Source organism: Centroberyx affinis, unplaced genomic scaffold (genome assembly GCF_046629955.1).
Source record: "Centroberyx affinis isolate AG114_WGS23_722 - 3 ecotype Tasmania unplaced genomic scaffold, CSIRO-AGI_Caff_v1 ptg001289l_1, whole genome shotgun sequence".
Taxonomy (NCBI): Eukaryota; Metazoa; Chordata; class Actinopteri; order Beryciformes; family Berycidae; genus Centroberyx; species Centroberyx affinis.
Genome location: NW_027279795.1, coordinates 277421 through 292500, shown reverse-complemented (window position 1 = coordinate 292500; position 15080 = coordinate 277421). Strand labels below are relative to the sequence as shown.

The following is a 15080-nucleotide window of genomic DNA, read 5'->3' as shown; positions in this document are numbered from 1 at the left end:
GGGTTTTCTATCCCTCTTTGTTGGAAAGCTCTGTGTGTGATATTTTCAAACTGTGTATTTTGTTGTTTCACTAAAATCAGCATTAATAAAAATAGGGTTGAGAACTTGAGAACTAGGGTTGAGAAAATCCAAATCAAAAAGTTCCAAAATAATACCTTTTCTTTTTTAACATGGGTCAGTTGTGGCACAGGGGACTTCAATTTATGAAGTACGGAATCTTAAAATCTACAGGAAATTTAAATTTCAGAATTTGTTGATTTAATTGCTTGAATATTTATTTAACCAAAAACATGTACAGAAAGGTAAAAAAAAAAAAAAAAAGTCCAGGAACCACGATGATAGTTGCTGTCTTAGAGTCCTAATCTGATTTTTTTTTTAGTGAATCAAATATGGATATAAACACATTATTGAAGAGACCAGCTGATGGAAAATAATCTCTTCACAACTCAGATCTCACCATTGCTGCAAATGCTGTTCCATGGTTTTCAAACAGTACATATGTAAACAAACTTCAACATGCATTTAAAACCACTGCTAAACTGACACATAGTTTCAGTCATTGTATCATGAGCTCAATCGATCAGTTTGAGGCTAAAAACGCATACCAATTAAAAATGAACTAAAACAAACCCACCGAAAGGCTCTGCTCTCATTCCAGATTGGACCTTTAACACAACCAGAACAAATAAAATAGACCAGAATAAAGAAAATCTGTAATTAATGATTCCTCAGCAAAGGACATGCTCTAGGTTCAACTTTCAAAACAATACTTCCATGTGACTATACTAAGCCTTTAGACCACCAACATTATGAGTTAAGCAATTACAAGGGAGCATCTAAACTCACAACCAAAGACATGAAACTCCAAAATAACAACAATTTACAATATGCAGATATGTGACTGCAAGTATACAAAAGCAACTTGAATGTTTTGAGTATGTGGCACACATTTGAAGTGTTACTCTTCCAAGGTTCAGTTTTTTTTTTAGCATGTCAGTGACAAAAAAAAAGCCATTTGACAACAGGGGAGCCATTCCTTCAGTCTTTACAAAGTCTCTCAGGCTTTTTGTGCAGCAGAGTGAGGGTTTCCTCAAAATTATTCCACCACCAAGTCAAACCCTTCTGCCTCGTCAAACTCAGCATTCATCTTTGCAGCCAGGGCGTCCAGCTCCGTGATGTTCATCTGCTGGACCTTCTTCTTCCTCCTCCTCTTCTCCTTCACCACGGCCACTCCGGGGATGTTTAGGTCCGGCTCGGGGAAGGAAGCGGCACAGTCCTCCGCTTCCAGCAGCGACGTGAACGAGTTCAGGCCGGATAAAGACCCAGACACCTCAAGGCCCGTCTTGGACTGTCCCACCCTGCGACCCACCTCGGGGGTTTGAAGTTTCTCAAAGCCGAAGAGAGTCTCGCGGCGGTCGGGGCTGTCCATAGACTGGTCGCTGAGTCTGCTGTAGGACCGACGGACTTTCTGTGACCATACCAAGTCTTCTGGATCTGCTGCCGGCTGTGGAGCAGGAGGAGGGCGGGGCGGCGAGGCCAGGATGGGAGAGGGCATGGCGGCCTTCTTCGACGAGGGGACCGGCGGGACCTGGACGGGACCCGGGGTGGATATCTTAGGCTTTTTCTGCTCACCGCCCTCCGACACTCTCTGTAGGTTCTCTTTGTTGTGCTCGGACGGTACGACTGTTTTCCTGGGTGCTATCTTCTTCACGGTGATGGAACGCTTAACTGCAGCCGACGGCGCCATTTTGTCAACTTTGACGTTAGCTTGTGGAGAGCTCAACCGCGCCGATCGTCTTCGCTCCGGGCCGTTAGACTCCGCCATCACGGATCGAGGCGTCCCTTCGTTCATTCTGACCTTCTCCGTGCGAAACCAGTAATCTCCCTCGTACTTTGTTATACTCTGATCAGTACTATCGAGGTCTGTTATCTATTCGAGTGCCACAACAGCAGCAGCAGTCCGTTCAAATTGCCCGCCTGAGTCGCGAAGTTGAGACGAAACAGCTATTTCCTGTGACGTCAACAGTCCGCGCCACCCATCTAACTTTTGCTGTGTAATCTGAGCGAGCGAGGCTGAGTCGTCGGCTATCTCAAACTTTTATTTAAATTATTTCAGTAAATTCCCACTCTACAGAATGGAGTATTTGATTGGGATACAGGGACCAGATTTCGTGCTCCTAGCCGCCGATAATATCGCAGCCAGCAGCATCATTCAGATGAAACATGGTATGACACGGCTTTCTTAGCTTAGCTTAGCCATTCAACCGGCTAATGTAGCACACACAAACCTGCTTTATAATAGTCGTTCACACTGAAGTTTTAAATATATTGTTAAACAAATGATAGTTGAGGCTTATTGCCGTTATAACAGATTGATGTGTAATGTGTTATTGCACCGAAACATCACCCACTTGTCCATAATGTAACCACACATTGCTAATGTAATTTTAGCTCGCCGACGCTAGTTTAGCTAATTGGCAGTTAAATCTTTCTCATTCTCTGATACACGAGTAAGGCATTTGGCTTTTCGGATTGGTACGTTAGTAATATAAAGTATGTAAAGCCACTGTCGTGTAGAGCGTTAGCTGCTCTTAGTCAAATTGAATGTACTTTTCCATAAAACACTGCAGCTTGCACGGCTAAGGCAAGGTGGATGTGCAAGCTTGTGAAAGCTAGTGAAAGTGAAAGTCAGTTACTTCAGTAGTTTGGAAGTAGCCATCTTTATGATTTGTTAATAAGAGGCAAATAACCGAATCCTATTATGTGTCCTGTTTTTTTTTTCAGACTATGACAAGATGTTCAAATTAAGTGAGAAGATATTGCTGCTATGTGTTGGAGAAGCAGGAGACACAGTACAGTTTGCAGAGTACATCCAGAAGAATGTCCAGCTCTACAAGATGAGGAATGGTAAGGGCCGCTACAGTAATGACTGAGGGGCATAACTGTGTTTCATTCTCCACAAAGGTCCCCACTTTCACTCCATAATTATCTGGGCGTCCACTGTAATGTTTGTCTGGGAGGCAAAATGTGTTCGCTGCAGTAGCACACACCCAAAGCCTTAAGTAAAGCATAAGACTGCCGGGTGAAATTTCAGTAAAACAGAGAGTAAATGGAAAACAAAGATCAAAGTTACACTCTCTTAATTTCTTGCAGCTGGATGGATATTAACTCTTCACACTCCAGCTGTGATATGGCATGAATTCAGTATTAGAGTAGACATAGAGGGATATTGACGGCCCTGTCATAACATTACGTAGCTTGACACTTTTGCGTTTGACCACTCAATATGTCTTAACCTGTTTGGTCCATATAATGGTCATTGTTTACTCCTGTGTTTTAATTGGAGTGTAAGTGTGTTATGACATTTGGACTTGTCATAATGGTTCCACTGATACTATTTGTTTCCTCCTGCCTCTTCAGGTTACGAGCTCAGTCCGGCAGCAGCAGCAAACTTCACACGAAAGAACCTTGCAGACTACCTTCGAAGCAGGGTAACTAGTTTGATATGTACAAAATACTAATCCATGTTTGTCTTCATCGTTTTGATGAATCAATTCTACAACAGAATTTACATGTTGTTCCTACACTGTTTTGTATTTCATTTTCGCTTTATGAGCATGAACAAGTCTCAAAGCCATAAATATGAGACCCAAGCCTCTCCTTAATGTTGTCATCAAGAGAAAAATCCTGGAGTGGATCCAATGACTGTGAGACCAACTTTGTGGACACAGTGAAGACTATGCACTGATTTTACAAGAATATGGGCACATTTCTGCCTCATAACTGCTGGCAATACAGTTAAATAAAGCCATTTTGGATGTAAGAGCTCAAGCAAATCTTCTATTAGTCCACAAATTAAGCCTCCAGTTGTTTATCAATGGAGCAAAGTGTTGTCCTTTGTTGACTGTACACACTCGACCCTCGAGACTTTAGTTTCCAGCTTGGGGATAAAGTTGTTAATGTTCATACAGATAGATTGAACTGTCTCAGATCATAGGGATCACATGTTTTATTAGTTAGGTAATACAAGCAATGAAGGAAACCCAAGCCAGTCCTCTTTGTCAGATTTTAAACTGCCCTTTTTATGTGGGCAGGAGGTTTAAAAACATTAAGAAGACATTAAAAAGCTCTCATCAGAGTATGAAATAATGGAAACTGATATTTCTTGCCTAATAATTTCCTGGAGGAAATGTACTCTGTCCTGGGGCATTGAATAAACAATTGCTTTAGAATTAAATTAAAACAAGAAATTCAAGCTTGCATAACCAGAGCTCAAAAGATGCTGATGTCTACACTGGCTCCCTACAGACATGTGCCACAGCTCCATGTGTGCATCACTCTGACCTGCTCTGTCTTTTTATGCTTCAGGTCTACCTTTTACTTTCTTTCTTTTTTTAACTTAAAGAAGTAACCACTTTTATGAATGGAAGGCTATGCAGCTCTATGTGATAGGCCTACTCACCCACACCAGTGATATTTAAATTTATGTATTTCAAAGCTATGTGCTTTATTTCATTCTTTTGAATGCACAACTAAAATGGAACCGGTGATATAAATGAAGGTCTCATGTGTTGCTGATGTGACACAGGCATGACCAGTATAGACAAGGAGTCATTCCCCTGAAGTTCAGGTGGGAGTTGATTCTCACCCGCAGTTAGCCTTGTATTTGTGTTGTTATCAGTTTGAGACGTCTAAGTTCAGCCAGAGATTGCATTTTGACAGGGCCAGTTACATTTGTCAACTTGTTGTGAATGGTGACTGAGGTGTCAATGAGGTCTCGAGGGGAGGCAACACCTGCGCCTGCAACATTAACTGACAAGCCCCCCCCCCAAACACACACACACACACACACACACACGCACACCTCCCAATCATCCAGCACCCCTGGGAATGGGTTGGGGGGGGGGGGGGGTTGGATAGGTATCAAAGGTTGCCAAAATACCACGTTTGCCCTTCAATACTCTGAAAATGTAGTTAAAAGATAAGGCTGGTGTTTTTTAATGCATTGCTTACCATCGTCAAATCCTATGAAAATAACAAAATCAGCAATGATTTTGTTTTGCCAACAAGTCTCGTCCATGTAGCCGGTGCCCAATGAAGCCATGTCCCAGCAGCCATAGAACTCCATTGTATTAAAAAAAACTATTAAAAACACATCACAGAGCCATGCCATTGCTCTGAGCAGCATATTTCATCATCACGATGCACCGGGCCAGCTGACTTTTTCCTCAAACAACTTAATAAGCCGGCTGTAAACACGTTTGAGATCTCAGGAAAGTAGTTCCGTAGCACCGAAAATAGTCCCCGGTGTAATGAAGAATTTGTTCCCATTTGAATTTGATTTGGTAATAACTACAACAGCCTGACTTTTCGTGGTAACAGTTAGTGATTTTTAAAATTGAAACTATGTCTTTGTGAGCTGTATTTCAAGGTTTTTAGCTTACAATTGGAGCCAATGACTTCCGGGCTGACGGCTAAAAACGGTACGTGGGAAGTCAGAAAGTAACGGGAGTAGAGCAAACGCATTGTTGATTTTGTTATTTTCATAGGATTTGTTGATCATAAGCAATGCATTAAAAAACACCAGCCTTATCCTTTAAGCGCTGTCATAAAACCACATAAAGGTGCAGAATATTTCTTCATTATTTACTTAAGCCTGGTTCTAGAAGAATCCTAACATTAGGTGCCATCTGGCAAGTTGTGTGTTTTGATGGTTCTTTTGTTTGTTTGTGTGTAACAATTTTTAGCTGTAACCAGCAGCAGCTAGTATAAGTCCCCATTGGTCCCAAAAAAAACAACCTTACTGCACATGTGCCATTGTGGGACGCAGCTATAAAGACTCATGAGCCTGACTGCTGCATCACTTTGAGTTTAGCTGAGTCGCTGAAGCATAGGTTACCGTGCCAAAGATCCCTAATCCTGAGTGAGTCAATTTAGCGCCTAACCGGTCGCAGCTTATCACAAATTACATGCTTGTTGCAATGCACAGTGCTTAGTGGAATTATGGTGTGTGCTCTTTAGGCTGCACAGAGCTGCAAGAGGTCTGCATGAGGGAAATACAGTGTGCGCTCGTACTCCAGGCAGTACGGTAGAAGTCACACAAGCACGAGCCGGCTCTAGGTTAGTGCGCGGTACGTTCACATACCAGGAAGTAGCTCAGTGATTTTTTTATTTATTTATTTTTTTAGCTGAAGTCAAAGCATGAATTAAATATGTTGTTCAGCAATTCTCTTGGTTACAAAACCACTCTGGTGTTAACAGGTGGAGATTTTAAAGTCAGCATAGTTTCACTCACTCTGATCATGCATACACCTCCGCCCAAGCACCTGGAAAGAGCTCACACTTTTGTATTGTTTAAAATGTAGACATGAGAATGCATCTTTTATATTTGTTAATCGTGCAGCACATAGTCTGTGTCAGCACGTGCCTGCATGTTTGCATGTGTGTGCTTGTAGATGTAACACACAACGCTCAAGACAGATGCTTCTTGTATCCATCCTTTGTATCTCTTCAGCGGTGAGCTAATTTGTTAAGAAGAGTGCAGCCGCTGCCTGTCACAATAGCAGAAGGGTGAAAATAATTACAAAAAACAATTAGTGTGGCAGAGAAGGGAATGTGGGACACATAGAAGGGGGGGGTGGAGGTAGGAGGAGGGTGGGGGTGGGGGTGGGGGGTCCCATGGGGGCACAACCAGGCCCAGTAGACAACACTGCACAGACGGGAGTGTGAGAAAGAGCAGGAGTCTACACACACACACACGCACATACATGTACACAGAGGGACCTATAGGATCAGGATCATCTTATTCAGTCAAGGATGCGCGTGTTGTGGAGGATAACATTTTTAATATTTAGATATTCATACCTTGCCATAAGCTGTAAGTGTACCGTTATTTTTGTGCCTCACGGTAAAGATTTTGGTTCATGAGTACAGGATTTACTAATGCAGTGTTCTCAAGAGTGCTCAGAAATTGAAGCAATAGCAGTTTCTCCTCTGCATCCCACACCTTCCTCCAGCTATGCTCTTCATTTTCACATTCATCAACCTCCAGAGTGCATGGACATTTGCAAATTATGTTGTATAAACACGTTTTTTTTATGGAGCTTTTCCCCCCCAGAACATCTTGAGCATGTAGAATATGTAATCGCTCTTGTCCACTTGAATGTTAAACAGAGAAAGAGATCATCTGGTAAAGTCCTGAACCTTAATATCAACTAGCCATGACAACCACTCTGTTTTCTAAGCTGGTTAACAGATTGCACAAGTAGAAGTGTTTTAAATCTGACCTGCTGTTCAGTTTTACTTGGGTACATACAGTATTTATAGATAAGTATATTAGAAGTGTATCCAATGTGTGGGTTGCTTATCCAATGCAGATCTGTTTGGTAGGGCAGCACTATTATGGACAAAATGATAATTATTATACAAAATATTTCTGATTTGAGAAATACCATTATTTTGTGGCATTTTTTGCATCTTACATCAACAACTTGACCATTTTCAACTAGAGAAGTCATTTTAAGGGATATGAAATTTTCACTAATGCGATATGCCAATATTCTGCTAAATGTATACATGCCGTAAACATGGGCGCACATGTCATGAACTGACGCACCAAATATTGAATTAATTTTCACTAATCGGATAAATTCATTACAGGTTAAAGCTTAGACCCAGCAAAAAGACAGGATTTATCAAAAGATAATGATCTGTCTTTGTATTTCAAATGTATATCTTTTTTCCACTGTCCTTAACTCATCTTGTGACCCCCCAAGAGTCATCGTGTGGCCACACTGGTGCATCCAGGCCCCCAGGTTGAGAACCGCTGGCTGATAGATTAATCAGTGGATATACTGTTAATTCTGACGGCCTTACTCCTGCAGGATAAATTACAGATGAGTCCTTTAATCTGAAGGATGTCATCCCCCAGTGGCTGCAGACCTCGGGGAGGTGTGGTTAGCTAACTCAGTAGAGCATGTCGGCGCAGAGTAAGGGAGCGTACTGTTCACACACAACTGTGTACCTACCAGCCCGCCGTCCAAAAAAACAACTGGGCCCTCCACTAACCTCAGGAGTACTGCATACACTCCAGCTTTAGAGAGGGGGAGAGAGAGAGGGGGAGGGAGAGGGAGAATGACAAAGAAAAAAATAGCGGCGAGCACAATCACCTGAGGCCTCGACTCTGCTGCATGAATATCAGTAATGATACACATGAAATTTACCACAAAGACGGCACCAAAAAAAGAAAAAGAGTCGAGCACTACAAAGTTTTAAAGGGATGGAAATCCACTGTCTGCTCTGTTCGTATTTGCTTTATTTTACGGCTTGATTTACTGTAATATTTTTGCACACAATAAATTATAATAAACATATACACAGATAAATCAATGGATGCTAAATTAATAGGTACACCAGTGTGGTACTCTCAACATTTGTCCAGGAGTGGTAGGTCTGACACACACAGACATGAGATGAATAGATCAGAGGGAAAGATGCTTAATTAATGTCACAAATGGTCCTTGGATGTATTATAGATTTATGGTAAAGGCATCTTATTTCTTATATATGTGTGTATAAAGCCATCCCTTTTCCCGTTTGCTCTGCAGTAAGCCATGGCAACTAATTTCATAGTTAAAGTATGTCAGCCTCTAAAGTTAGACCCATTTTATTTGAGGAGTTATCTATAAGGCCGCAGCAACAGTTAGCCTGTGTACGGGGGGCGATCTACAGCTGGCCCCATATGGGTTTGTGAAATATTTTTCAGCACGGGCACACGACGGGCACAAATAATTACTAGCACCATATTGCACGCGACTCCCCTGCTCCTGCACAGATGAACAATTAATACAGCAGATTGAGGAGAAATGCCAATAAAGAGAACATGTCCCGGGGCAGGGTGCAGAAAGAGGGGGAGGGAGGGGAGGAAGGAAGGAAGGAAAGAGGGAGGGAGGTAGGGAGGGAGGGAGCGCTGGAACGTGGAAGAGGAGAGTGAAAAGGGCTTTGGGATTGAGTTTGCGATGGTTTTTCTTTGGCCCGGCCTTCTTTTGTGTCGCAACTGTAGCTCTTTGCCACCAATTTCAACGCCGCCCGCGTCAAACCTCCGAGTTTTTTCTGAGGCGGCGTAACGATCCCTCGAAGATGCGACGCCTTATTGTTTGTAGCTGACGCTGGGTGTGAGTTCAGGTGGCGGGGTTAACAAGCTGCCTGGTGCCCACCAAGGTGACATGGGAAGGGAAGGTTATTTTGATGCCAAGTCTGTATTATTGTTACATTGTAACCAGTGAGGCAGGTGTGTGGTGGGTGGGGGGTGACGCCTCTGGGGCGTTCTCAGGCACACCGAGGAGTTACGGCTCAGGCCCTTAAGTCGTAACTCCCCCCACAATACACACACACACACACACACACACACACCAAGACGTGCATCCTGAGATTCACGCCCATTATGCATTATCTCTCGTTCTCACGTGTAGAGACACACGCACAAGCAAGCATCATTAACACACACACACACACACACACACACACACACACACACACACACACACACACACACACACACACACACACACACACACACTAAACCCCTTCTCCACAGGGAGCGTAACAGTCAACATTGCCCTTGTGGCAAACACAGCGCTAACACAAGTCACAAAAATAAGCAGGTCGACTGAGAGACAAATTGAAATGAGAGGGCAGGTGTTCAGATCACTGTAGGTGACTGCAGCTCACCGGGTGTCGCATGAATCCTGTTTGCCTCGTAATTTTCTCACAGCAGACGGAGAATATAGCAACCGTATATTTTGTTTCATTTTAATCAAAAAATACGATACTCGTTATACCTCCACCCGGAATTTAGGCCATAACTTGTTTTTGGAATCCGAAAAAATTGTCTAGCATTAAAGGGATTTTTTTTTTTTTTTTGATGAGGAACAGTAACGGAGAGAGAGAAAATGAGTGTTTTGGAGGAAGAGAGGGAGAAGAGGCTAGAAGCGTAAAAGATGTAATTTAAAATGAGGGGGGTGGGGGGGCAAGAGAAAACGACTTCAGAAGTTTTTAATGAGCCCTGGCGCTACTCCAGGGCACGGGGTGAAGGCGGGGGTGGGGGTGGGGGTGGGGGTGGGGGAGGGGGCGAGCGAGGGAGGGAGGGGAAAGAGGGGATGAAGGGGGAGGGTGCGGCGGAGGGAGCAACAGGGGTGCTGACTCCCAGCAGATGTCACACTGCCAGTGACACCCCTCCTCTCCTCCTCTGTCCTGTGACGCCCCTTCACCTTTTCTCTCCCTCCCACCATCCCTCCATCGCTGGCTCACACCCCTCCCTCTGCTGTCACTTGCCTCCTCTCTCTGTCACACCGCTGTTTATGCTGCGTTACTGTTATTGTTTCTTTTCTTTTTTTTTAAAATGTCACTCCATGTTTCTGCTTAGTTGAAAAATCTAAGTCGATAATTAGGAGCAGCTTATTGGGAATAAGATGAGAAAGAGAAATTGTATTAGTAACTTTTCAACTAGCTCAACGCCAGCTGCTCTTGATCTTGTGAACTGGTTGGTGGCATTGAGCTGGCAGTGAGACAGGCAGATGAGATGAGGTATGGGACAGTGATGGCATTGTTGCCAAACATACTGAACCTGCTTATGGAAGAATGGAAACGTTCATACAAGATGTTTGCTGCAAACTTGAGCTAGTTATCTAGAGATTTTTGCAATTGATAACCTACTTTTTAAATTCAGCAACTTGCTTTAAAGCTGCACTAGGCAACTTTGCATGTTGGCGGCTCCAAATGGCAGGTAAACAAAAAAATTTGAGCTTCATTTCCCCTGAAATCATGTAACGTGGCGTCAGTAAACTGCACACAACACGCTCATGTTTTCCAACCCGGCCGGTCTGTGGTGCTTTATACCAAAAGGTACCAAAGAGACGAGAGAGGAAAAAGATCTAATGTTGGTGAGTCCAGCTTTCTCTGGACTGAGCGCTGCTCACTGCTGTTTAGGAAACACCTTGTATTTTGCTTTTAAATTTTGATTCGTCAGTTTCTGTGGGAGGAGAAGTGTCCATATTAGACAGCAGAATTTTATTTGGGCAAATAGTATAAGTCTGTGGGGTCTCAATTAGGCGGGGATGGGATGCTCTTCTTTATTGCAGCTCCACTTTGGGCTGATTTGGGCTCCTAAGACAGGTGTATTTTTACATTAAAATAAACAAAAGTCTAGTCTTAAAAACACTGCTTGGTTTAACTTGGATCACGTCTGCATTTCTTAAACTGTGGTTCTGAGCCAAAAATGGGTCGCACAGGCCGTTTCTGGCGGCCGAGCAAATGTTCTGATGACTCTGTCCCAGGGTGAGACTGAATTTAATCGATTTGGGTGCCAGGCTAACAGTTGTAAGAACCCCTGTTGTAGATTTGCATGCTAATACTTCACTCCCACACTCTCCTCTCTCTCTCTCCTCCCTCCCTCTTCTATCTCCAGACTCCATATCATGTGAACCTGTTGCTGGCCGGCTATGATGAGGCAGACGGCCCGGGTCTCTACTACATGGACTACCTGTCTGCCCTGGCCAAGGCCCCCTTCGCCGCCCACGGCTACGGAGCCTTCCTCACCCTCTCCATCCTTGACCGCTACTACAAACCAGGTCGGTTCAGAGCCGAGGAATTTCTCATAAAAGTCTCTCATGCTTTTCCTACACCTTGGAGAATGACTGGAAAGAGGAGAGAAAGGAAGGGTATGATGCAAGTCTGTAGAGCGCGGCGCTAACACTGCCGAGGTGACGGATTTGGGAAGGTGTCGTGGCCAAAAGTGTCTGACAAACAGAACCAAATCTAGCTTAGCAATGAACTAATCTTGTTATCCTTTTTTCATGTAGCATCATATTCTTTCCTCTGTCCCTTACAGGCCGTTTCTTCTCATACACCACCACACTGCCACATCCGTTTAATTTCTCTGTTAATGAAATGTTTTTTCCCCTCATTTTAATCTAATTTATGTCTCTGTCAATCCTTTTTTTTCTCTCCCATTTCGACGTTCTCATTTTCTCCTGTTTTTGTTCTAGATCTGACCCGGGATGAAGCAGTGGATCTGTTGAAGAAATGCGTTGAGGAAGTGAGTTCAATTAATATTATTTTTATTAATGCTTATCTCTGTGTGTTATTTCATTTTGTTTGTTAGTATTGTGTTTTTCGCCTTTTTAAACAGTGACTGCACTTCATAACTCTGAATAAGTGGTCCCTGACATTTTTATCAGTTTAGTGTATTATCTTCTAACCTTTTCCCATTTCTGTCTTTCTGATTTTCTTGCTTTTGCATTCTTTATTTCTGCCTTTATCTTACTCTGTCTTCCATCCTGTTTCTTTTTTGTCTTGCTCTGTCTCTTTTTCTCCCTCCTCCAGCTGAACAGGCGCTTCATCCTGAACCTTCCCTCCTTCAACGTCCGTTTGATTGACAAGGAGGGCATCCATGACCTGGAGAAGCTTACCCTTGGCGCCAAGTGACCGCACACTGCTTTGCTACCAACTCTCACGCCCTCGTTTATTTTTTTGTACCGATGACCTTCTTGCTCTTTCTGTTCCAATAAAAAGTGACACGCTGTTGAGATACAAGCTCTTTGTCCCTGTGGTGCTTTCTCATTGCTCTCTAGTCTACTCAGCTGTACATGGAAAGAGAACAGCCTTCTGGCTGTGTACTCTTGCACTTGTACTCAGTGTGTGTGTGTGTATGTGTGTGAGTGAGAGAGAGAGCGAGAGAGTGCGCATGTACACTTGTTCATGTGAGTTGTCCTGTGTGTTTGCTTGTACACATGTATTTTAACATGCAGGCACATCTGGTGTTATGAGAAGAAGCACACAGTGGTTTTCTCAGAATGCCATTCGATCTCACTAATCTTAGTCAATTTGAATATTGGTTTGAGACTCCTATTTTATGTTCACTATCACATTGTGTTGTGATAGCGTGTTTTAAGCAATCCAACTGTGTGATTTGCAGATTTGATTCAGCTCAACATATGTTTGCTATGTGCCGAGGAAGCCCAAATTGTTTGACATGAAGGCCAAGGGTCAAAATGTAACCACGGTGAAAAAAGTAGTATTGAAACAGCTATTTAGGGCTCACCATCAGGATGTAACAAAAGCAAAATTTGAATGTCTTTCATGCTGAAATCAGTTTTAAAAGTTAAAGAATGAGACCCTACACCCAGGAGCTGAACCAGCTTGGCAGGCCTGTGCACTACAGATGAACCTGTTTAGAAAAACAACCCTAATCCTCTACCAAACAGGAACTGTTTGTTGAAATTCACAAATAGGTCCTTAGTTTTCTTCCATCAGTTTTGACCTTACAGTAGGTCTGGCACTGTAAATGAGTTTACTTGAGTTGTGCCTAAATATAGCCAGGTTAATTAGCCGGTAGTAACAAGAACAACATGTATTATTCTTCTGTTGAGCTTCATGCAGGAGGAGCTACTACTCTGTATTCTGCTATACAGCTGGAAGAGGGAAAACGGGGCCAGAATGGTAACATCGCAGCCATATAGGGGTGTGTGTGTGAGAGAGATAGAGGGAGAGAGAGCAAGAGCCTGTCTGCGTGTGTTTCTGCCCCTGTGTACGAGCGTGAAAGAGTCTATATGCCTATGTGTATGAATGAGAGAGAGAGAGAGTGTGTGTGTTTGTGTGTGTGTGTGTGTGTGTGTGGCTCCATCAGCGTCTCCTCTCTCCACCACAGACAGGTGATTAATAAACATTAAACAATCCCTCCTCTCTCAAACACACCGGAATCTGACGGGAAGAGCAGCATATGTTTGCCTGGAGGCACAGAGAGAGATGGAGAGCAGCCCCGCTGAGTGTCGGAGAGAGAGAGAGGGAGAGAGAGAATAGGGGAAAGGAGGGGAGGAGGATGAGGAGGAGGGGGGAGGGAGGGTTTAGGTTACAGAGAGGGAGATGAAGGGATGGGGGAATTGACACAGGGGGGTAATGAGATGGGAGGAGAGAAAGGGAAGAAGACGGGGAGGAGGCAGGTAGAAAGGAGTGACGTGTGTGTGTGTGTGTGTGGACTCCCTTCATCCTTACTAGTATCTTATCCCTGTTAAATAAAGCGAAGGAGTGTGTGGGTGTGTGTGTGTGTGTGTGTGTGTGGAGGTGAGAGGTGGCAGGTAAAGAGAAACCCAGCGTAACAGTGTAACAGATGGGCTGAGGGGGAGCGGAGGTGTTGGGTGTATCGAGTGCTGCTGGGGGGCCACACTGCTCTCCCTGCTCTCCCAGGTACCGTGTTCAGGGCTGCAGCTGTGACACCACAGCCGCCGCCGCCGCCGCCACCCGTAAACGGGCCCTGAATTTTGAGTGGCCCCTTGGGGTGCTCACACTCGCAACAGTAATTTTGTCTTAAGTGTGATTTGTGTGTGTGAGACGAGAGAGAGTGAGAGAGGGCAGCAGAGTAAAAGCATAATGAGCAGGGAGACTGCTGAAGTGTCCTTGAGCAAGGCACTGAATCCCTACCAGCTGCAGGATTCTGCCGAAAAGAGACTTTTCCTACATGGATCGATAAATTAAAAAATCACATTTTTACAAAAGAGAGACTGGATTTGTGTGAGCATTTAATAGGTTGAGGAGGGAAATTGCCGCCATTTTGAACTTCTCTATGGCCGGTATTGTCATATACTGCAGATTCTAGATGAATGTGCCTGAAGGTGCTGTATAGATTGTAGCCATTACTTTTTATTGGACTGATATCCCGGTTGAAAACATTAAAACCCACACAGCCCAGCCCACATCGGTTCTTAATTCTTTAATAATATATTACATTTATGCCGTAATACAATAATAATAACAACAGTAATAACATTAATAATAAACATACACAGAAAGTACAAAATGATTTGTGTTATTTTCTTAAGTTACCAACACTTAACCCCTACCCACCGTCAAAAAAAAAGAAAAAAGAAAAAAAAAAGATCTCCTTTAGCTGCCTTTGACTCCACCCCTCCCACCCCCATCCCCCAGCGCTAACCCAGAGAACTCATTTTCCCATGACCACCCACTAAGAACTATAATGTAAGCTGCTCGTCCAATCAGGCGGAGTCAGAACTCTCCCAGAGTTCCAG

At 43.7% G+C, this 15080-nt stretch overlaps 2 protein-coding genes across 2 annotated transcripts; one reads left to right on the top strand and one right to left on the bottom strand.

The window, feature by feature from the left end:
* Nucleotides 1-297: 297 nt before the first annotated feature.
* cdca5 (cell division cycle associated 5) lies at nt 298-2032 on the bottom strand. The gene has a single exon (XM_071525349.1). The coding sequence runs from the start codon at nt 1850-1852 to the stop codon at nt 1097-1099; it is 756 nt and encodes a 251-aa protein (XP_071381450.1). The 5' UTR covers nt 1853-2032; the 3' UTR covers nt 298-1096.
* Nucleotides 2027-12591, top strand: psmb2 (proteasome 20S subunit beta 2). Its single transcript, XM_071525350.1, has 6 exons — nt 2027-2226; nt 2785-2907; nt 3421-3491; nt 11465-11627; nt 12045-12094; nt 12382-12591. The coding sequence occupies exons 1-6, from the start codon at nt 2136-2138 to the stop codon at nt 12481-12483; spliced, it is 600 nt and encodes a 199-aa protein (XP_071381451.1). The 5' UTR covers nt 2027-2135; the 3' UTR covers nt 12484-12591.
* The last annotated feature ends 2489 nt before the right edge of the window (nt 12592-15080 follow it).